Source organism: Chiloscyllium plagiosum, chromosome 25 (assembly GCF_004010195.1).
Source record: "Chiloscyllium plagiosum isolate BGI_BamShark_2017 chromosome 25, ASM401019v2, whole genome shotgun sequence".
NCBI lineage: Eukaryota > Metazoa > Chordata > Chondrichthyes > Orectolobiformes > Hemiscylliidae > Chiloscyllium > Chiloscyllium plagiosum.
Genome location: NC_057734.1, coordinates 4647746 through 4672188, shown reverse-complemented (window position 1 = coordinate 4672188; position 24443 = coordinate 4647746). Strand labels below are relative to the sequence as shown.

Sequence of the window (24443 nt, the reverse complement as noted above, 5' to 3'; positions counted from 1 at the left end):
AATCAATGATCGGATTTTCTTTCGAATATTATTATTCATAAATTTCAAGTTGTCTGCATTCAGAGTTTCCTGGGACTGATTTTCTTTGTCTGGGGTGTAGTTTTTTTTAATGTTACAGTTAAATCCTTCCCTAACCTTCTCTGCATTGTGACTGGGATTCAAAGCAGGATTTGTGTCTTCATGGAAACTGAGAATAAATGGGTGATTGAGACAAATAGAGCTGTTGTCCATGACATTGACAGAACACGTTATCGTTTGAATTACTAAAGATAAATTCCCTCACTTCAACAACACACACAAACACCCTTCTTCACATACGCACATTCCTTAACACCTAAACTGGAAGGTGTAATTGATTAAAATTCGGCATTTCAGTGATTTGTTTAAAGCACACAGCTATCTGTCGGTCGGAGTTGGTCAACATGTTGCAGTCCCTTTTCGAGGTGGCATTTAGAGCCGGTTCGGCTCAGACAAGCAGAGCAGGGCCCGAGCAACGGAACGCTCTGTCCTTCTGGAGAGTAACCCCCTCCCGATTGGTGGGCGACTGAAAACGACAGCAGCTCACGCGAAGGATGCCCCCTCTCCCAGGATGGAGCTGACAGGTACGGGGGCATCGACTGTTCATTATCAGGAGGGTAGGAGCAGGGAGAGAATCCCGGACGAATAGCCGGATCTCAGCTGAAAGTCTTAATGACGGAGCGGCGGTGTCTCAAAGTGAAAGGGAGCCGCAGGTGTACACAAAGCGATCTACTGAGAGAGACGGCGCGTCTACCTGCTTTAAAAAAATAACTTGCAGGAGAAACTGATATTTTATGTAAGAGTCTGCAACTCAAGAACCATTTAATAGGTGTCTCTTCGTCAACCTCTCACTGGTTTCTAGAACATACTCATTGCCATTCTTTGAAACATTATAACCCTTTTTAAATTTCATAGCCCCAGAGTGAGGCAGGAGCGGATCTTGAGTTTATTTTTAAATTAAATGTTTTTTTGTTGCAGATTTTTAAATTGTTTCTTTTCAAATTTCCCACTGTTTATGCATACTTTCTAAATCATTTTACACAATGTACCCAACCCAGCTCTCCCCTCGAATCTGTACAACTGGTTCTGTTCCACGTTAAGTTTCTTATGTGGGACTGGTGCATGCAGCTTTCAGGCTCAATATGGAGGTTCAGTCGTTCCCAGAGAGCTCTCTGGAGACACTCATCCTTCATCACTACCTTTACCAAATATACTTAGCCAGTCTACACAAAGATCCCATGTGTCCGAATCCCTCGGCCTCGCTATATCCTTCCCATTCCCTACCGTGACCCCTGCAACCTCCCTCTGTATTCCACTGTCTTGCAGTGTCATTGACTGTTGTGCTCTCTTTCTCTATAGTTTCCTAACCAACCTGATTCAGAGATGTCATAACACATTTGAAACCGGCCTCCTGGCTCAGAGACAGGGACACTACCGTCGTCCCTTTATGTATCTATTTGTCCGTGTTTTTCTTTCTTATTTGTTGGCCACTGGGAACTTCATTTTTAAAAGGTAGGGGGTGAAAATTGCAGGTGTACCGGCAAACCAAACCTCAGGCAGACAGGAGGGAAAATACCATTGTGTTTATATTTACAGTCAAGTTCAATTTCTCCCTTCAGAATGGCCCACCGTCTATAAACTTCGAATCCAGTCTTTGAACAACCACCTAACCCTCTGATCGAATGTTGTATTCAGTTCATCCTCATTCATGTTTCTTCACTAAGGCCGAGCCTGCATTTTGTTCGAGGTGTTGAGCTTTCAACCGGTTTAACATCGAGTAGATTCTCGATTTAAAACCACAGAGGCCGCTGCTCCCTCTGTCTCACATTGTAAAGTTCGGTTGCAAACAGGGCGCAGTTGGCGCGGGTTCAGGCTCACTTTTGAAGCCGGAGTCAGTGACTTTCGAAAGAAACGAAATGTTTAAACAACAAAGAAAAATTAATTAGTGACGGCCATGGCACCACATACATTAGAATCGAAGGAGTGAGGCGAGTTTTCATATTGATACCTTCAAACCCGAAATTTAATCAAGAGGACATGGGAGTCCTGTACCAACCTGGGCAGATCTGGATGTGGAATATTATGTGAATAATTTAAAAGAAATACGGGATGATATTTTAAGTGTAAGCGTTCAATCATTGATATATTTAATATAAATTAAATTTAGATGTATGAAAACATATTCACAATGAATTTATCTTACAGAGGCCATTCTGCTAATGGTACCGCAATTCTCCGTGTAGGATACCGTTTCCAGCAAAGTGACTACAAATCCTTGATATCAAGGTTTTAGGTGCGAGAGGGGTAGAATTCAGTCCACTTTTAATATCGAGATCACTCCCTCCAAGTAAAACTGGACGTAAATCAAGCCAATGTAGCAAGGCACATCTGGACGGAGCTGAAGAAAGATCAGCAACTCAATGTAGTCGAATTGTTTTCATATTTAAATATATATTTATGTAGGAATTGGTATAACTATTTAACCTTTGAAGATTTCAGTGGGAGATTACTAATGTATCAAGAAATGAAACAAGGCAGGATATAACGACATAACAGTCTCACTTCAACTGCAGGTACAAGACCCGGTGTGTAATTTATTCATCATGGTGTGTTGAGACCTGTTTAACAGACCCATTAGTACCAAGAGCAGTTATACGACCAGAGAAGGGGAGCAGAAAGCAACCTCCCCCAGAACGGATTTCATCAAATTGGAACAAATGCCGCCTGATCCATGTGTGTTTTCGGCACCGGTGTCTCTTCCATTAACTACATCAATTCTTTACAACTGCCTCCTCCAGACTGTCCACTACTCGCCCGAGCAACGCATGAGGTTGGCTTCATAGGGGGAGACAGAATATGCCAGGCTTCTGTGTAATTCGCCGAGAAACCCCAGCACAGCTCAGGAAAAAAAAATAGAATAACAATTCTTTGGTCATGTGCATCTATGAAAATACAGTGAACTGTGTATGAATGCCATAATTCGGCGCCATTTTAATTACAGAAATTATAAAAAGAGATAATTGAGACAAAGTTCATCTTTTGTCCTCTTCACGACTCCCGAGTGGCTGCAGGACGCCATCGCCAAAACCGATGTTTCCTAGTCAACCTGCGCAGAGATCTTAATACCCGCCTTTGGAACGGGTGGGACTTGAACCCGGGCCTCTCGGCACAGAGGTAGGAACACCACCACTGTGCCACAAGGCCCCTAAATGTAGTAGATAATTTTTATTACAGCAATGCAACTTTCAGATATTTTTCATCAACCGGTTCAAATATATTATGACAGCTGTGAAACAGGTGGGACTTTAACCTGGGCGTCCTGACTCAGAGGCAGGGACACTACCATTGTGTCACAAGAGCCCAAGGCTATTAACGATTGACATCTAGTTGACTGTCAAACGCGCTTCTGTAGTACACTGAAAATAGAGTAATTATAGTTGTCCATTTTATATAATTATTTTGTTTTGTTTTAAACTCGGACAGTGTGATGGGGTTAGTCATGTATTAATCAATTTCTAGATGATTTTTAACAGTGTCCCTAACCAACATTCTTTGGCAACGTTTACTAGAGATGGAGGACATAGTTATATTCTACTCCTTATAATTGTTACAAAACTATGTTTCAAAGGATAACACGGTCCATGTAGGATTATTATTTTACAAATTGTCTATTGGGGGAGGGAGATATCGGGGTCAGTGGAGCTGCCTCTTCTCCCAATAAACCATTAGTCGCTTTTATGTTAAATGATAACGTGCCTCCCCCTCACACTATGGACTATATCCCACCTTTTCAACTCCATTTTGATTTCCCCTCTTCCCCCCCCCCCCCACCCCCCCGTTCTCTCTCACTCACTTTTGATAGTTTGCATTTTCCTTAATGAGCTTTGCAGGTAAACTCATCAATTAAAAGACACGAGTGATTTACTGGTGGTGGCTAATGGATGAAAATATATCACAGGTGATTTGATGATGAAGAAGAGAAAACGTTGAGTTGTAACAGCACTTCTGGACATAAAAAATGAAAAGTAATTTTTAAATCCTACTCAGTGTTTGACCAACGTTCAGACATTTTCTTCATAGTTCACCCATGACGTGGAGGTGCCGGAGTTGGACTGAGGTGGCAGTTACCTGACGAAGGAGCAGCGCTCCTAAAGTTTCTACTTTCAAACAAACCTGTTGGACCATAACCTGGTGTCCTGTGATTTTTAACTTCATTGTTCAGGACAGCCTCCCCGCCATGTAACAATCAAGCTGGAGAAACTCCTGTTAAAATTCGCCTCACGCCTTTGTGCAGGTCTATTCTAGAGGCATTTGCATCGCATCTTTGCGAGGAATTTGAGTAAGCGAGGGGGTGGCTATTCATCCCCTTCAAACTCTACTGCTATCCAAGCTGGATCTGGGCCTATTTGGGATCTTAGTTTCACCAACGCGTCCTAGCTCTTTAACCTCCATCCATGTAAAATTCTGTAACTCCCACGTTAGAAACAGTCTGACCTAACATTGGGACACAGACAGATTTTAACTTTACACCTTCAATGAGCTGAGATGGCACCTATTGCTAAAAGCTATCTTGAGAATGTAACTTTAAAAAAAGTTCTGGGATATACATATGAAAGAACCGAAACTAACATGACTGTTCTAAAAGGCAAAACACTTAAGCTAAATTTGTTTAATATTACATTCCAATGCACTGCAATCCTGTTGCAATCAATTCTGTGTGATGTGATACTGCTCCACAACCACCAGACGAAGGAGCGGCGCTTCGAAAGCTAGTGCTTCCAAATAAACATGTTGGACTATAACCTGGTGTTGTGTGATTTTTAAACTTTTCTAAAGCGATCTTCTGACGAAAGGCAGATCCTTGGCGTGTATTCGGTTAAAGGTGCGGCTTTTAACCCGGGTTGAGGTGTTAGAGGGGCGGTGATGAATCGAAGCCCGTGCTGTGGGGGTTGACTTGATCCACACCAGAGGAAATTCCCCCGGCCACTCGTTTAAACGGGGAGCGAGTTCAAACAAAGAAAAAGCAGGATTCTCCGGGTTCAAGCCCAGCACGAGGTGCAGGGACACAGACTGGAATCCGCTGAAACTCCTAAGAACTGCCGATTGCAGCCAGACGTCAGTGATCCCAGCCTCTGAGAGTCGGGATTGGGTCCTGTGCTTAGCTACACAACTGCCTCTGTTGTGTGCATGCTTGGATCAAGAATGTGAATGGACGCAGGGGGAATCGGCTCTACTGGATTGAGCAGGGCTGCCCAGTCTCTTTAATGGTAATTTTCCAATCGACAAATGCCTGAAATTAACGAGTTAATTTACGACAAGAACGTGTAACGTTACAAAGAAATCAGCGCCGGGCTTGACATCAATGCTTCACATTCAATGCCAAAGTGTATATGTAAAGGTAAAGCCCTACCAGACCACGCCTCAGTTGAGGGGAGAGTTTGAGCAGGAGAATCCTCTATGGTATCCTCAGGCATTTGAAACCATGCTCTGTACCATAAACCAGCCATCCAGCCAACTGAGCTAACCGTGTGTATGGGTATGTGGGAATGGGTGAGAGTGCGGGGAGGGTGTGTGAAACAGCTCAGATTTTCCCGATATTTACTTTCAGTCTGTACAGGTGATTATCTTAAAGTGCCGGTTTGAACAGCAGCGTTTGTTCAAAACATTAACAATCTATTTCACTTGCAAAATTCAACCTGGAAAAGCACAGCAGTTCAGGCTCCTGCTCCTCGGATGCTGCCTGAACTGCTGTGCTTTTCCAGCACCACTCTACTCCAGAATTTAATTTAGATAGCGCCTCCTCAGAATCGTCTCAAAAAGCCCGAACAATTCCAGGTGCATTGAAAATGACCGAGACCCAACCTGGCAGCTCCAGAATCTGGTTTCCAGCATCTGCAGTCATTGTTTTTACCTGCTATCTAAATTAAAGGTTGATGCTATGAATGACCGTTTTGTTTTACCATTGGTTTGAGACCCCACAGAGACCCGCGTGTTAGTGACCAACCACCGAGAAAGTGGGGTGTTCAATTTCCTTCGCTCCCTTTCTCCGCAGGACCGCAGTTTTAATCTTGTGCCGAATTAACTGGAAACATTGCGCAGTTTTGCTTCGCTTTCGAAGCTGTCGAAGTGCAATGAGACGGAATACGTTCCTCTGTTGCGACATTAGCTTCAGAGGGCTCTTACGACACGGTGGTAGTGTCCCTACCTCTTGGTCTTGAGCCCTGGGCGCAAGCCCCGCCTGCTCCAAGAGGTATGTAGAGCATATATTTTTGAACTTGAGCCTGAAACTTGGCAGCTATTTATGTTTCTGGTAGAGAACACGCGGATATTAAATTAATGGATCTTTAGAATGTAACTAAAAAAATTCTGGGATATACACATGAAAGAACCGAAACTAACATGATCATTAGAACCGGGTGTTTTCTAAAGCGTATTTTAAACTTTCGTCCAGCCGTCTAGATGCTGTTTAAGCTTCAGTGAATTCTAAAGAACATTAGGAATAGGAGGCCATTCAGCCCCTCCTGCGTGCTGTCCTGCTCAGTTGGAACGATCTGTTTCTCAACGCCATTGATCCGATTTTGCTCCACATTTCGAGCGAAAATCCGACCAGCTCAAACTCCAAAGCTCCATTTTGTCCACTGCACAAATTATAAAACTAATATTTATTTTGTAAGATAATAATGGCCTACAATTAAAATTTAATTAGAACGATTCTTTGTCATTAAATATTAACCGGAATTGCTTTTATCTGAATGCGCAATTTAATTAAGTTAATTTCAGTGCACACTTGGTCATGAATCCATTTTTTTGTTTTTTTTATTCTTGATATCACTGTTTGACTATTAATCCGGAGAGAGACCCAGGTAACTTTTTGAGATGCGGCTTCGAATCTCGCTAAGTAGACGGTGAAAATTAAAGTAAATAAATGCCCGGAGTAAAGCGTCTAATGATGATTATGACAATCCGTCCTATCTGGTTCATGAATGTCCTTTAGGGATAGAAAGCTGCCATCCTTACCTGATCTATCCTACATGTGACTCCATTGCAATGCGGTTGACTCTTAAAAACAGAAATTGCTGGAAAAGCTCAGCAGATCTGACAGCATCTGTGGAGAGAGAAATCAGAGTTAACTTTTCGGACCCAGTGACTCCTCTTCACAACGGTCTGTCAGACCTACTGAGTTTTCCCCGACAATTTCTGATTTCTAGCATCTTCTTTGACCTTTTTGATTTGCGGTTGACTCTTAACTGCCTCCTGAGCAAATTAGAAATGGAAAATAACTGCTGGCCCAGCCAGCGACACACATATCCAACTCTGTATTTTTTTGTTTCTATACGTCATTAACGGGCAAGGTTTCAAGTTTAAGTTAAAATAAGTTTTTTTTGTTTTACAATGAAAGTTAGTTATGAATATAGCTGCACTGTATTCTCAAACATTTCCCAGTCAGAGCTCTGCTACAGATATCCTAGTACTCTGCTTCTATAACAACCAGTTGGCAATGGGTTCAATTCACTACTTCCAACTTTAACCCTAGGAATTTTTCTGGGTTGTGTTTCTAATGTCGGATCTCCTGGACGTTATCTCATAAGCGTAGCGTTCAAAGCAGATGTGTCCTGGCGAAAGATAACGGCATCTAACATAATGCAGCTGTGGATAAAGCGAGAGACAAGGGGAGGTGTGTGCTACTCATGTTGTTGTTGCACTAAGCGTACAAAAAAAGGTTCAAGCTTAACAGGATCAGTTTCCACAACGTCTCCTTTATTATGGCGGTTACCTTTCCCTATGGACACTGTGTTAAAGCGTGAGGTGCTGCTACCAAACGCCTCAATTCGCTTCCAAAACTGAACTCATCCATTTTTTTTAGTCCACCCAACGATTGCCAAATGCAGTGTTGCCATAGTTACAGCAAGCCCCATGAATCCTACATTCAGGAACAACTTTTCACAGGGTCTTTATAAACTCTCAAGGCAATTGATGTACAAAGACAGTCGGAATTATTTTCAAAATATTAATAATGCAATCTATTCCCAGGAGAAAAAGAAAATGAACGTTTAGTCTTTTTCTTTAATTTTATCAGTTTATATAGAAAATCACAACACGCTAGTTCACTTAAAAATATGAAAGCCATTTTACAACAAACATCGTTTCCACGTTAGAACAACATCAGCCACTAAAAAGTAAGGGTCGCTATCTGAATATACAGTATCTACATGTTTAGTATCTACACTTATCTACACTAGCCCGCCGTTACAGATGCCATCCTTTAGGTTACTGTCACTCCACTATGCATTCTCTCTGTTATTAATATAATTATTTGAATCATCCACATTGCAAGGAATAATAAATATCAACAACTTCATTCCGCGATCAGTTCAGCAATAACCAAATTTTGGCACTATAATTTGAACAGGTAATACCCCTGTGGATGTGTGTGTGTGTGTGTGTGTGGATACATTTCAACATATTACAAATAGCAAACGACTAGTCGGCGATTAGGTTTTGCATCTCTCTTCCTGTTTCAGGATACATGCAGAAATTAGGGCATTCTTTGCTAGACATCAGAACGGACAAGAAATGCGAGTGATTTAAATTCCGGTCATCGAACTACTGGCCTGAAGTGTCTGGATTGGGCTGACTGTCTAATGGCGGGTGCCTGTATTTTAACATTAGCACTGGAATAAATGTAAAATACATCCTCACATCCATTTCCCAAATATATTTAGATGCAATCTGCACACAAAAACGAGAGAAATACATATATATATTAAATTAAAATATTACAAATGCTTGGATCAGTAGGTAGCTTTAAACTTGCATTGCATAACTTATCAACGATAATTCATGGTGAGTTCTGAAATGATTTCTTGCTTTCGTTTAAAAACATAATACTTAATGCAGCGGGAATGTGATGTCTACTTTATTTATCTACCAGGCCACCGGTAGTAACACGCAATCAAATAAATGTCGTTATAGCCTGGATGATAGTCGGCACCGTTGATACAATCAAAGCACACTCTTTTATAACACAGGAACGGGTTAAGCCTTTAGCTGCGTGGTTATTTGCTCTTGTGAATTTTTCGCCATCGACCCCCGTCGCAAACAACATATGGCTTCTCTCAAAGCTGAAATTGCAACTAGCCCCCTCTTTTTTTGCCGTCTAAGAACAATACAATAAAAACTCCAGTTGCAGTGTAAGGTTCCTATTCACTGTCCTCAGTGCAGCCAGTCACGCCCCGACCCTCCATCCGACCACGTGGGACAGCACCGCCTGGGAGCACCCACCCACGCCTTTCCCCAATTGGTCAGAATCTACCGGCCTGCGGCGGCCGATTGGCGAAGCGCACGTCAATCTATAAAGGAAGTTACCAGTCACAAACACGGTCATTGCAGTTGCCCTGATTTCTGACCAATCATGGCTGAAGCCCTTCAGCCAGCTGCAATGCGATTGGTCAGTGGGCTATCAAATCAGCTGCCGCTCAGTCACTGACCCCTTCAAGTGAAATATTGAGTTTCAGCAACTTGAAGCTGCCTTGAGCTGCAAATGGTGGAAACAGTTCCATTAAAACAAAGAGACAGGTTATCCCCCCTTTGATTTGTGCATCTTCTTTAGTTTGCAGCATGAGTAGTTCCTTTCCTTAAAAAGTTACAAAGTACCTAGCCCATTCTCGTCCTTGACGTTATCTGTGCCCATAGTCATAATTGGTAGGCGCTGCACTGGCAGGGTACATATTTGCAGTCGGGTTCATGTGATGGTAGCCGTGGCTCGCTATGCCAGAGAGCGGATAGGGAGTAGGCCTGGCTTTGGCACCGATGTAAGCGTCGTGGTAAGAACGGTATTTGTAGGTGTGGTGGAGGCTGTCCGGAGGCTGAGGGTGAGGCTCCAGCCGCAGTTCGTGTGGCGGGCTTGGCCGGGTGAGCGGGTGCAGTCCGCCTGGGAGAGCCGGGCTCAGCACTCGCGACATGAGCTGCTGCTGATGGGGGTGATCCGGGTGCATGGCCGTCCGGTTGGGATCCCGGTCATAGTCACCTCTGGCATCCGCATCTACCAAAATAACGTGCCAAGGTTTAGAAACGCATACACCGAATGTCCCGGCTCACAGTAACATCAATCTGTGACATATTGAATTGTCAAATTATGAAAATGTGCTTGCTTTAGATAGACTTGGTGTATCCGCTCGTTGGGCCAAAGTCGGAATTCAATAGAGAGTTCAGGAGCAATTTCTTTAACCAGGGAACGGTAAGAATGCGGTGTTCGCCATCTCAGGGGGTGACTGAAGCGATTAACATTGAAAAGAGAAACTCTTTAAACATACAGAGGGGAAACGAGGGGACAGAAGGCTATGGTAATGGGTTAAAATGGAGATAGGAAGATGTTCATGTGCAAGTTAAACACTTGGGACTGGGGTTGTTTTCCTTATGGCGGGGGAGACTGGGATGGAATCCGATTGAGGTGTAAAATGTTCTGATGGGCATAGACAGGGTAGGTAAGGAGCAACATTCCTTCTTAGTTGATGGGTGAATAACCTCGGGGCATAGCTTTATGGAGGAAGAGGCTTAGAGGGAATTTGATGACAAAAACGTTTTCCCCAGAGGAGGGTGGGAAGCTGGAACTCACTGCCTGCAAGACGCAGAAACTCTGATTACATTGAAGAACTATTTCGATAAATGCTTGAAACGCCATAACATACAAGGCCAAATGCTGGGAAATAGCATTAGAAGAGATGGATGTTTGACCACTGGCGCGGACGAGATGGGCCGAAGGGCCTTTTTCCTTCCTGTAAAATCCCTGTGACTAGTCCGACCCGCTGTAAATTGTAAGTTTATCCACCCCGTCCCTCTTCTGAACGATTTCACAAGACATATAATTGTATATTTTTTCTCCCACTGTCCCTTAAAATAAAATTATAGGAAATGCAAAATTATGTTCAGGATTCCAGGTGAAGGAAAGTGAATTCAATTCAACTAGTTTTGGAATATGAACACTGTATCGTTATTATTGCAACCAGAGTGTCTGTGATTGCAGCTAAGAAGGGGCGGCACGGTGGCCTCGGGTGACTGTGTGGAGTTTGCACGTTCTCCCCGTGTCTGCGAGGGTTTCCTCCGGGTGCTCCGGTTTCCTCCCACAGTCACAAAGATGTGCAGGTCAGGTGAATTGACCATGGTAAATTGCCCATAGTGTTAGGTGCATTAGTCAGAGGGAAATGGGTCTGGGTGGGTTACTCTTCGGAGGGTCGGTGTGGACTGGTTGGGCCGAAGGGCCTGTTTCCACACTGTACGGGAATCTAAATAAAAAACAAAATTACGTTATACTGCGTAACTGATAGAGTAATTTTTTTCGAAAGTGAAATTACTTGAAGATGGGATAGGTTGGAGTAGCTGGGTGGTTGAGTAGGATTAAGATTCTGATAAACCCAACCCCTTACCCATTCTTGGATGAATTACAACAGAAACGCAGAAATTGGGTTCTGGGAGTAAGCAGGCGAGCTGTACCCTGGCACCACTTTTGCTTTGTTACATCACAAATAGAGGGTGGAGAGCAAAAAGGAAAACAGCTCTCCCCGCGGCGAAATATAATGAAAGGCCGCAAAGAAAATGATTTCGGTTAAAGTAATTCAGGTTTACTCGTCTCAAAGCGCCTTGCAAGAAAGAGGTGGTGGGTTTGGGGAACATTTAGGCAAAAAAAGGCTGTAAATTATTTTCCTGAAGGTAGTGTTCTGGCGAAAAGCGTCTTTCTTTTGAAACTCGAGATTAGGTAAGACATTGTTTTGAAGTAGGTGCAGAGAGTTGAAGGATAAAAAGCAAGGAGAGAGACTGTTGTCAGCGTTATCCCCATGAAAATGAAAATATGTGGAATTTGCTTGAACGACTCTGTCCAATTATTTTTTAAAAACGCAAGGAAAGGTATGTTTAACTATTTTTCAGTTTCCCGGCACTAAAGCCAGAATCTCTCCATCTCTTTCTTATACTTTTGGACACTCTTCAAAACCTGTTTCCTGGACCAACGTTTTGGACATCTGACCTTATATCTCTCTGGGGCCTGGGAGCTGGTTCACTGATGCTCCCTAGTAACACTTGAGGACGCTTCATTGTTTCAGTTATTGCTTTGCCATAACATGACGTCCCAAAGCAATTTCCAGTAAATAAAATACATTTGAAAGTTAGTCACCGTTGCAATGTAGAAAACAGGGAAGTCTATTTGAACACACACGGTCCCACTCAGAGAAAGGGCAGTGATCAGATAAGCTCCTTTGGCAGTGGTCTCAGTTCAAAGATGCACCTCAGAAACTGAGGCATCCCCTTTGTACGGCATTCAAATAGCAGCCTACAATATGTCCACGAATCGTTGGAGTGGGACTTGAACTTACGACGTGCTGACTTAGAGACCAGCATGTTCTCATTCTTGTTCAATAGTAGATGGTTGCTATGGCGTGGCCACAGAAGCGTCCACAAACCCTGGCACTTCTCGGTTTCAATTTGACATGTGCTACACACTTGTATTCAGAATCATCAGAGTTGCTGAAGTTATTTCGTTATCTCTGAAGACTAGAAATCCACTCTTCAATCCTTAGATCCTCAGTAAAATGATCAATCATATGTTCTAGGTGCAGTCTAATTCTAAATTTACACATATCAATCTAATTGAGGGAGCTAAGGTGTCTTCAAAATCAAAGGGAAACTTTACAGTTAATACCTATTAAACATCAACGATGTGAGAAGGACAGGAAATGCTCCCTGTGCCCTGGTATTCCATCCCCTGACCAACTGCACACAACAGAAAAAAAAAGTATTTTGTGGTTTATGGGTATCTTGCTGTGTGCAAACTGGTCTCTAAGGTTTACCGGCATAACTGCACTTCAAAAAGTAAATCATTAGCTGAGTGAGTCCCTGTGACATGTCTTGGTGATTTGGAAGTGCCGCTGTTGGACTGGGGTGTAGAAAGTTAAACATCACACAACACCAAGGTATAGTCCAACAGGTTTATTTGGAAGCTGACGATGAAAGAGCAGCGCTCCGAAAGCTAGTGCTTCCAAATAAACCTGTTGGACTATGACCTGGTGTTGTGTGATTTTTAACTTTGGGATAGCTATTTCATGCCTTTCTAATATGAAACAATGATAAAGACGTCCAGAGTTAGTTTGTCTGAAAGAAACGGGGTGTTTGACTGGGCTTAGTCAGAGAGAAATGCAAGGACGTACCTTTCTCACTGCCGTTCTGTTGTGGTGAAGACACTGCGTTCCTGTTTCTGGCGAAAGCACTGATTAACTGTAATGACCCAGGCCTGTGATTCCTCGGCCTAAAATATGGTACAAAACTGTTCATTTGAGAACATTCATATCAATTCCAGGTATTGTTTGTATGTTTTGTTTTACTTAAGAAGTCGACAATGCAGGCAAAAATTATTTCTTTTGAATTACATGTTTTAAACAAAGGTTAAAAACCGTAATCACGTGAACAAATACAGTTCATCTCGAGCGGAGAGTCAAAAACACAAACTTACCAATCATCAGGATCGCAATCTCTGAATCCTTTCGCAAAAGGATTGCTGGCGATCTTTAGTTGTGTGATCTGAGGGGATTAACAATAAATATTTACTTGCAGTTAGGGCTTGAGACAACAGTGAAAGTAAATATGTACAACTTTTAAAATGACACATTTATTTGTGTACAGAATAAACATATGCTTCACTTTAAACAGTGAAATACGTCTTGTGACATGGGAGATGCAGGTGCTGCCGAAGTGACCTCCGTTTTGACTTTGAACGTTTAAAAAAAAGGTTTAAAATTATTTCCAAATAAGGGGATTTTAAAAAAGTACGAATAAATGGATATTTTGAATTGGTGATGTATGCACATCCACAGCAGATTTAACCTTTCTAAATCAGGCTGTTTACCACAGTCAATAAAATGGATGCTGCTAATAATTGGTCACTTATAATGGCCCAATGCTACCTTATCCCTGATTTCAATGCACAGAGGAGTCACATTTCAACTACAGACACCGTTGTATTGAACAACTTGCAAACGTATCGAATTATTAAATAATAATTTCTCGCACACACAGTGTGGTCACATGCAGAAATGATCAGGCGCGAAATGTTATATTGTTATTAATTCATGGTTAAAATATGCCCCTGTAAATGTCCGGAATGGCTGTAAAACAAACTTTAATCCGTTATTGACAGTTGCAGACGGAAAGGTTAACTGATGGGAAGCAGGAGGTATGGCAGTCAGACCGGGACCAGCTGCTCACAGACATCAGGGCTATGCCAACAGCCTTACACATCGGTATTTCAGTTCTTAAAAAAAAGAAACAGATTTACAGCCTCAAACAGTATTGAGACATCACTTCATATCTTACTTCTTGCAGATTAATATTTCAGGAGTCTGGCAAAAGTGAAAAAAGAATAAATGCAGTGCAACCCAGTGTGTCTCTGTGTAACTGAGTCACGCTGTCTTTGACTGACAATTCTTGCTGAGTTGCTTGCCGAGAAAAAAAATGCAGCTGAGGCCTTGAATGTACACAGATAATTGCGTCCCAGTGGGTTTTAGGAAGTTTTCTATAGTCATAATTGCAGGTCCGGAGCCCTTTGGGGTTGGCTGAATGTGCAACATTATGGATTTGGAGCTGAACTCCCTCAGCTATCGAGTTCCGCACAGAAGTTTCAGGAATGAGTTGAACAGATGCACTGGAATGAGGGTACACTTTTCCCCAGATACTCTCCAAAACAGACTTCAACTCTCAAACGGCAACCGGGAACTGCCAAATCAAATCTGGCTCTTTCTTTTTTTTGAAAAAAAAAAGATCTGCTTCATGCTCCAAGCTTTCTGTAATCAGGGTTCATGCATGCCAAGCCGAGATGTACAACAGATGATAGAGCAAAGATCCGCAGGCATGACACTGGTGACACATAGCCGTGCTTCAATTTTATATGCACGGCAAATGCAAGCGAGACGGAGCATTTCAATCTTACTTTTGAGGTTTAAAGTTTTATAGCTGTTTCGGCTCCCCTGTATAATTATTTAAAGGACAGTCCAAATTTAAATTGCCTCTCTCCAAATTTGACACCTGGAAGGGAATGGCTTGCCTGTGTGCCCTATAAGAATTGCAAATAAGGCAAATACAAATCTCTCCCTCACAGTTCACTACAAACGGCGCATGGACTCTGTTTGTTTAAGGTTCGCGGTTTATTTTCAGTTGTTGTGTGGAATATATCATGCCAATTGCGGCAAACCCGTACCAAACGTCGATAAACATTCATCGATTGGTCACTATTGCATTCCCCCTCCCCCGGTTTCGAGTCCATTAAAACTAACTTCAATCAAAGTCCACAGTTCACGAAAACTAATCGTGACTCAAGAGACCCCAAGCTTTTCATCAATGTTCAAATTCAAGTTAGCTGTGCCCTTTAATGCGGCCTTTAACTGCTGGAAATTAATGATGGTTTCTGGATTTTAAAAGAAAATCCTTCCAGGTCGCCATCCATCATTAACAACTTTGATGAATGAATATCTCCGAAATCCGGCAACCGCATCACTGTGAGGGCAGAGGATGATTCCAATAATGACTAATAATCATCAGACACACTCGCACACACATACCCGATGGTTCTGATAAGCCGTGACCGCTGTAAATCTCGTCTCCTCGAATAGAAATGTTTTAAAGTTTTCCTCGGCATATTTTTCACTGTCCTTCCTAGGATCGACATACACGACGTGGAACCGTGGCTGGTATCTGTGCATGGAGTTTAATATAATCTGCGTTGGGAAAAAAAAAGCAGACAATTTCAAAATTCACCGCTTCTCAGCCTGACACCCAAGCCTGGAAAAACAAAAGAGGGACGTAAATCTTCAGCCTACTTACATGACCGTTATCGTCCAATAAATTATTGGTTAGTTTTAGCTTGTCGAAAGAGACGATTTGCTTCATCCACTGAGCGCCTTTGGCTGGGGAATCCGGGTGATAATGTACCCTACCTGGGGTAGCTGGATCTGCTTTCCCGGCCACAAGCCAGGAGGAACTATGAAAAGCGTATCTGAAAGGAAAGGACAAATAAATAAATGCTGCTATTCACCGAATAAGTAAATACGGCCAATTCATTCATAAAGTTGGGAAATCGCAATCAATAAACCAGTTTGATGTACGGGGCTGGGCCAGCTTTCAATTTTAGGAGCAAAGCAGAATTTATGCCGCACTTGTTTGAGGAGGCAGGTTAACTTGGCTTGTGAATAAACGAAGCATAATTATTGTGGCTTTTCCTGATCCCTGCTGGGTGTTGCAGGCGCCAGGATTAAAGGGTTTCTCGTGAAAACTGAACTACTCCGTGTTTGCAGTGCCAATGCTGATAGTACCTTGCATGGACAGACTGGGTAAAGTTAAATCGTATGGGAAGCCAAAACCAGCTCATTAGCAAATTAAGCAAATTAAGCAGTGGCGCGGTGGTAATGCTCCTATCTCTGAGCGAGGAAGCATGCATTCACGTCCCATCCGCTCCAGTGGTGTTCAGTAACATCTCTCTCCCCTGGTTGATTAGAATATATCTAAACTGAACGCATTTAACTGGATCTGATTGCAAATATCTGGAAACAGAGTCCCCTGGAGAATGCACATCACCACAGGCCTTTCCACTTCACGCTTCTTCAATAAGTAATCCAATTTAGAATTCCATCATGCTGACACAATGTGCATCTTAATGCTCCTTTTTTTTAAAAAAAGAAAATAACGTTTGTGTTTAAAGTGCAGGTCAGTGAAATGCCCCATGTCCCCTCGGCCCGACCTGTATCTGATCATTGAGCAGAATCGCATTCCACGCGCATGTACTCGGGAACATAATGGGTAGAGATCTACAGCACCTAAAAAGGCTCTTCGGCCCATTGAATCCGCCCTGGACAACAGAAAGCACTTTAACTATTCTAACTCCATTTTCTGGCGGTTACCCGTTGGACTTCTGTATTTTAAAAAAACCGTAAAATTGGTTGTAATCATAGACATAATTATCTGTATGTGTCCCAGCCTGGAACTTTTATTTTAGAATTGCCCCAAGCGGTTGTCAGCTCCTGTTGTTCCTTGAAAGAAATCTGCCTTAAATCGCAAAAATCCAGCAGGAAAGCGCCTGGTGAACACGGTTGGCTAGGGGTTAGTATACGGACATTGAGGAGTTATTACGGACCACTTCCCTTCCTTTCCAGAATTTTGCATTTTAAAAGTCGGCTACAGTTGTCCCTGGTCTGGTAGTTTGCTGTTTTCAGTATTTAACAGAAGGTTGATATAGCAAAGAATTTCATTTCAACACCGGGAAAGTGACAGAGGCCGCTAATTATATTGCTTTTCCAACGCATGCTTTCATTAAGGGTAAAGCAAGAAGTAGCCTTTGCACTTTCTACAATTTCCCATGAGGCGGCTTCAGCCTTCCTCATCTCTGACCATTACATTCATAGCAACTGAAACGTATTGCAGGCCTGTTTGCCGGCCGTTCTTGTATGATGAGTTTTGCCTGCATTTAAGTGGTCCGGAGCCAGCATCACTCTCCATGAGAGAGGGACAGACAACTGGTTATGTAGAGCTCGAAGGTAACCACTCCATCAGCATTGGCTAAGGTGGGGAGGCAAGATCTCTGTGAATTACCGCGGTCAGTACAGGGGGTGAACCCAGTTTATTGTGCATCGGCCTCTAGGCAACTGAGCTGTTCCGTTTCCTCCCCTCTACCATCCTCAAACATTTAAATATTCCTTTAGGCATCAGCACGCGATTCACAATACACATTGTTCAATCCGCCCAAATCATCCATTTCTGTAAATTGAAACGAAGCCTGTTAACTGAGTCAATATTTACTGCAACAATCCCACCACAATGTAACACATTGATTCAGTTTAGTTTCCATGATACAGCGAGCGAGAAGCAGTTGTGGGTTTAGATTTAGAGGAAAGAAGTGTTCGCAGTGAGAGAAAATAGTGCAGCAAAATACCGTGATAAAAGACTATCAAATATATGCACCTCTATTCCTCGGAACGCTACAGAAACTTAAACAAACAAGTCAGAGCGAAAATTTGTTTGCTACTTCCCTCCCCCCTCCCCCCCCCACCCCCAAACTTAAACAGCAAATTGCAAAGGACTGTTTTTATTTCCAAGTTAATACTGATTTACCCTCCCCTGAACTGGATTATAACAAATTAAATCACTTCTAATGTTTAAAAAGTTGCATCTTTCAATGTGTTCTTGGTGTTCATCAAGGGTGGTTGTTTTATAAATGCATTGGTATAAAATAAAGCAACAATGAAGAGTTTTGTTTTGGCATTGTATGTTTTCCTGGAGCGATGCAGACTTTGTTTTGTTAATTTGGACTTTATCTCTGCCTTTTGGAGAGATGGCTGATTGAACCCGCCCCAGCGCCTATGCTAGCAGCAGCTGACATTCTGATTTCTCTCTCTCTCTCTCTCTCTCTAAGGAAATGGTGCAAAGTTTTATTTTACTTGCCGGTATCTTTTGTCGTCGACCGGTACAAAATCCATGAGCAACATGTAGTCAGCCATCGGATCCATGCCGAAAATCTTCACTTGAAATGTAGGAAACATTCTCCTGAGGATGGGAAGAGAAATGAGAGAGGCGATTAAACTGTGCCGCCACTGATTGGCAAGGAGCCTTTACAGATGGATCACTCTAGCGGGCTCCTTCCAGCTTTCAGGCATTCCGCCGGTTACAAAAACGAGAGTCAGTCTCCTTCATGCTATTCTGAGGTCTCTGCTTTTAATCTTAAAAAAAGTATAATTCATAGTGCAGGGTGATAGGATTAGAATGTGCTTTTACATATTCAATTCCCACCTGGAGAAAGTGTAGCTATGTATTTAATAAATAATTATATATCTCAGCCGACAATGACCTTTATTGTCCTATAAAACCTTTAATCCACGCCTCCCCCACAATAGAAGGTCAAAATCGTGCTAATTGGATCTATCTATCTAGTTATAAAACTAAGAGGCCTAGAGTCTTATCCTTCTCTTCAAAGTTAGAGATCGTTATAATGATTCTACTACTGATGTCTTTTTTATTTTAAAAAAAGAAACCCAATATCTAGCAAGTTAAGATATAATTTTGGGATGGAAACGCTATCAGATTCCAATGTGAAACAAAACTGAAATTGAAACATTAACTCTCTTCACAGAGTCTGCTGTTTCCAGCATTACCTGTTCTTGTTCCAAATTCCCAACATCAGCAGTGTTATGCCTTTGAGAAAGCTTAATCAAGACATCTGGTCGTGACTATCCGATAAAAAAAATTTAAATGCCAAATAAAAGAATTTTAAAAAGACATAAAAGGATCACAACAGGTGAATAATTGAAATTAAGGTGGAAAAACTAGCTTACTGCAACATAATATTGACTGAATTATGTATGCGCCTATCTCCATACAAGAGTTCAGACAGCTATCCTCCCATCAAAGTTCAGTTATTATTTAAGGATTTTCTATTTCGGTCTGTGCGTTAGATTCAAATAAAATGTTTTTGAAAGAAAACACACACACACACACACACACGAATGATTGCCATATGTTACAGTGTGGTTTATGCGAGTTTATTTTACGTACTTTTCATGTTTCATTGCACTCCATCTAATCCTAAAGTAGGCACATGCAGAATGGAAGTGTTCTAGGATTGTTGTGTGCATGTATGTATGTGCGTGTAAGGATGTGCAGTTGCGTATCTATAAGTGTGTGTAAGGGTGTGTGCATATGTGTACATGTATTTGAGATGTGAGTTTAAATAAAATAATTCGTATACAAGAGCTCAAGAATTATTAAAATTATTTTCTTAAAATTCAACATAAATTAAAACACGAATTTTGAATAAGAGAATCTTACAAACGTTTATTTCTCTAGTGAAGAATCTTACAAACGTTTATTTCTCTAGTGAAGAAACCGGCCGAATTCAAACCACAGCCAACCTTGTCACAGTGAAATCTTGAGTATATTGTAGTCTGCAGGTTTATCGGCCTTATCCTCCCGTTTATATTGAAGAAAGTGAAAAGCACTTTGTCATAAAAGTTGCTGTTAATATCAAATGGGGAGTGGAGACTGTGAATCAGGAGAGTGGGATTGGACACGTGTGCACAATCCATGGCCGAATGCCCTAACTCTTTGGCCGTACACCCTAGCATTCTGATAAGGTTTGAATGTTTGTTCTTGGTCCTTATTTGTCGGCACAACTTACAAAGAAGGGCATGTTTTGAGGCATTGTATTGAAGGTTACATTATCCTGTCGTAGTCACTTGTTGCTACATTAAGAGCATTCCCCCTAAATAAGTTTTCTTGGAACTATATTGTGTCTGAGCGATCCTCTCTTGCATTGTGTGGGGCCCATGGGAACTGAACTGATTAAAATCGTTCACTAAAATATGGCGTATCATTTAGTTGTGATGTAGGAACACTGCTTTAAATTTTGACTCACTTTCGGAAACTATCGAGTCAGGGGTGTATAATCTTTCATGCTCCGGGACAATAGCTTTCAGTTTAACATCATTTCTCGCTGACCCGTTTGGAAGGATTCTCCAGTCATTTTTTAGCAAATAAAAAAAATCTGCATTTAAAAAAAACTAAACAGCATGAATCACGACGGGCTGTGCAATTACACTACACAAAGTCCCGGTGATCTACAAGATTCTACGGGGTCTGGTCCAAAAAAACTACAAGTATATTTGGCACTTGTTAAACGGATTAGTTTGATGTTATGCCAAGGTATTAATACAGAGAGGGAGAGAGGAAAAATGAAGGAATCAGAATTTTTTGAGAGAGTGCCATAATTCTGATGACGAGTTACGGCAAACATAACCCAAAGAAAATGAAAGACAAACCTAATGTAATACGTACAGTCAGAATTACTAAAACTTTTGCTGAGGAAACGAAGAGAACTGGCTACGTCAGAACATCAGCTTAACTGATACTTTAAGAAAAAATAAAAAGCCTTAGGGTTCTGCAGAGTTTGAACGGGTGCCTATTCCAATATCAGTGCGGCTGACCCCCAGCACTGTGCTCCCGCCGTTTGCTAACAGGACAGCAACTAGAAAATATATTGCACACAACCCCTGAAGACACGGGAAGCAAAGCAAATGATGTCGCTGTTAAAATCAGGCGCTGTCTAAATGTCCCGCTTTTTTTTATAACGCTGAAAATTTAGCGTGACAGAGGTCTAAAGCATTTCTTTGGTAATTTATGTTCTTTTAAAATATCTGGCATTGATCCCACACATTCGCGTTTTAAAAACACTGCTTCCACCTCGTACAATGTTATGCAAGTTATTTTTATAGAAAAAACATGGCCGGTTAAATTGAGATATTAAACTATTTCGATTTTCTAAATTGAGGCCAAAGTGGAATAGTTTGGTTTTTAAAAGTATGAGAAAATCTCAAGGTTAGGAATTGTACAACGTTTGTGTAACATTTGTTTTATCATTCTGCAATACAGAGTGACAGCTCAGATACTGTCTTAATGATACGTTATATTAGTAATATATATATAAACTGCAGAATGGCGCTGAGGGGCTGGTGTGAGGAGGTTCGGGTGGGGGAGTCAGAGTTTATCATTTTGTCCAGAGTTTCAGTCAAGTTTTAAATGGACTCCAAATCAATTTTAAATGAATTGGCTTTTGTAAAATGTAAACATTAAACTTTCGATTCCTTTACCTAAATGCGGGGAATATTCACAGTTCGAAAAAGAATGAACAATTCCAGACTTGGCATACTCTTAAAGACAAAAGACCCACAGACTGTGGTCAGCAATCAGCAATGAAACAGATTTTAGTTTGTTGCAAGTGTTTTTTTTTTGCAGACTCTCAACCGTTTCGCTCATTTGTAAATCCAAATATTTCAAAGTTAAAAATCACACAACACCAGGTTATAGTCCAACAGGTTTAATTGGAAGCACACTAGCTTTCCGAGCGACGCTCCTTCATCAGGACGCTCCGAAAGCTAGTGTGCTTCCAATGAAACCTGTTGGACTATAACCTGGTGCTGTGTGATTTTTAACTTTGTCCTCCCCAGTCCAACAGCGGCTCCTCCAAATCACAAATATTTCAATGCATTGAGACTCTGTGCTGCCGCCGCATTATGAACACCCTGTAGGTCTCCAGCTGCCCAGGGGATGGGAGTGGGGCACGGACTGAATGGGGCAAATCGCGGGCTGTGTTATTATCTCGGAATACTGAGGCCGAGTGCTCACAAAGCGCTCTGATAATAGAAGCTGCAAGTCAGAGACAGAGGGAGACAATGCTCCGTTTTTATCTGTTTTCACAATCTCCCAGGTCGAGCTCTCGCTCGTGCGACATCCCCCCTCTCTCTCTCTCGAGGAGAAAAAGATGCGAATGGGACAGAGGAAAAAAAAACCAGAAATCTATCGGATTCACTGCCGGGAGACCTAGCCTCAGAATCCTGAGTTCATCGCGGGGTAATGCAGTGTGTTCACTATCTCCACATCTAGCGCTTCCAGGCAGTAGCTTTCACCCCATCCTCCTCACACCAGCCCCTCAGCACTATTCTGCAGTTTATATACAGTACTAACATTATATATCATTAAGAAAATATCTGAGGTGTCAGCCTGTATTGCAGCGAGCGAAGTCTCGGCATGTTAAGTTTGATTTGGGTCACTTGCTGCGTTCTATGAGGATCTCACTAGCGCCCAGAGAAAGAGGGACAGCGGCGATTAATTCCGAATTTTGGGAATTACTCTAACCTTGGATTCTTGCGCTCCCTAAATCTAATTGGGAGTTGGGGGGAATGGGAACTGAGTCGGTGACCCCAGGAATTAAATGGTGAAAGTTTGAATATCCCCGCTGTTTTAAACAGTTTAAGTAAATGCCTTGGAGCCGGGTTGACTTTTAACTGGATGGGGTTTTGATTTGACTAGAATTGCCCAGATGAAAATCGTGAACTTTCGTCTTGCGTCAGCCTGTCAACTGTGTTGGAGGTTCGGCCAAACTAAAAAAAAGATTTCCTAACAAAGGGAGATTTTGTTACTGAAAGTTGAATCTTGAGTAAGCAACAGGTTTGCAATGAGAGGTGGGGGGTGAGAGAGAGAGAGAGAGAGAGACAGCGATTAAAAAAAAACACAGACAATTGTGAGAATATGGCGGCGGCTGTGTGTTTTACCCGCTCCTTACCTCCCGGCTTTGGTGACTATCATCTCTGTGCCGAGTTGGTTAAACTCGTCCCACAGGGCTTTCATTTCCAGTTGCACTGTAATGTTCGCCACTTTCGGGTTCTTCTTCACTGGCGTTTTGCTACTGCTCGCGGTGATCGAGGAGCAGTTGGAAGGGTCACCGCCGCTCTCCGAGGCCGGGACTGAGCCGCTGCCGCCGCCGCCGAAGCCGCTGCCGTAGCCGCTGTGCTGAGCGCCCGGACACGCTTCGTAATGGCTTTCGTGGTTGTAAGGACCCGGCTCCCCGGGAGAAGGCGCGAGGTGATAAGCTCCAGACGAGTTCAGGCTGCTAATACTGTTGGCAGTAAACGCTGCAACATCGCAGAAATGAGAGAGCTGGGTTAACCAGGGGCTGGAAATGGCCGAGATCATCGCTCAACTGACTCCAGGCGGTCTTTCCGAAAAAAAGGATAGAAATATTTTCCTTCTCTTTCTATTAAAACCAAACGATTTAAATATTTTCCAGTTCAGACCTCCTTTAGCTGCTTCCTGCCCTTTGATCTGTCTCTGTTGCGTTCTCTGCCTCTTCTGTACTGTCTAGCTCTCCTGGACTGACCTGAGTGGTAATGATCTCCGCACTGTTATAGTACTGCGGCACAAAACTTGTTCAGAGCTCTTATCTTGACTGGAGGGCCTCCCATCGCTATGAAACCGGTTCCTTTCTCTCTCTCTCTCTTATTTAGATAAACACTTACATGGGTAATGCGGATTTCACTGCCTTGCAATGGAACTTTGATGCTTCTGATTGACAGGAGAGTGCCCCCTTTTTCTTAAAAAAAACATGCACTTTCCAACACCCCAGTTGATGTTGGTGGTGGGGGAGGAAGGAGAGAGACCCCAGTCCCATATACACACAGTTAAACAGTGGGGATCCACACTGGCATTGAGAACCCCTTTCAAACCACAACAAAACAGTAAAGAAGGCCGATTGTCAAATTAATTCCAAAACCAAACCCTTTCCCCTCCTCTCCAACCAGCCCCCTCCCCCTCCCAGCCCAGCCTGAAAATTGGACTCAAGTTTTTTTTTAAGGGGTGGGGGTGGTGTAGGGGAGGAGAGGACGTTCCCGACACATTTCGCTCACCGAACACTAGAGGTTGGGGGGGGGGGGGGCGGGGGGTAGGGGTGGGAAATGACACACACCAGATCGTATTTTCATTTGCGCTGCTCGCTGACACACGGCTGTACTGGCGGCAGACTGCGCGGTGGTTTGGGGCCCCTAGTGTTCGCATTGAGCACCTTCCTTCGT

General features: G+C 42.6%; 1 protein-coding gene across 2 annotated transcripts; it reads right to left on the bottom strand.

The window, feature by feature from the left end:
- Positions 1-8073: 8073 nt before the first annotated feature.
- On the bottom strand, positions 8074-24093 carry tbx1 (T-box transcription factor 1). 2 transcript variants are annotated; one of them, XM_043715388.1, is made up of 7 exons: positions 23159-24093; positions 18490-18591; positions 15880-16051; positions 15618-15773; positions 13517-13584; positions 13215-13330; positions 8074-10060 (listed from the first exon to the last, which is right to left on the bottom strand). In XM_043715388.1, exons 1-7 carry the CDS (start codon positions 23566-23568, stop codon positions 9696-9698), a joined length of 1389 nt encoding a protein of 462 aa, XP_043571323.1. In that variant the 5' UTR covers positions 23569-24093; the 3' UTR covers positions 8074-9695. The 2 variants fall into 2 exon arrangements, with proteins under 2 accessions (XP_043571323.1, XP_043571324.1); XM_043715389.1 differs by having other exon boundaries at positions 13215-13312; positions 23159-24089.
- Between the last annotated feature and the right edge of the window lie 350 nt (positions 24094-24443).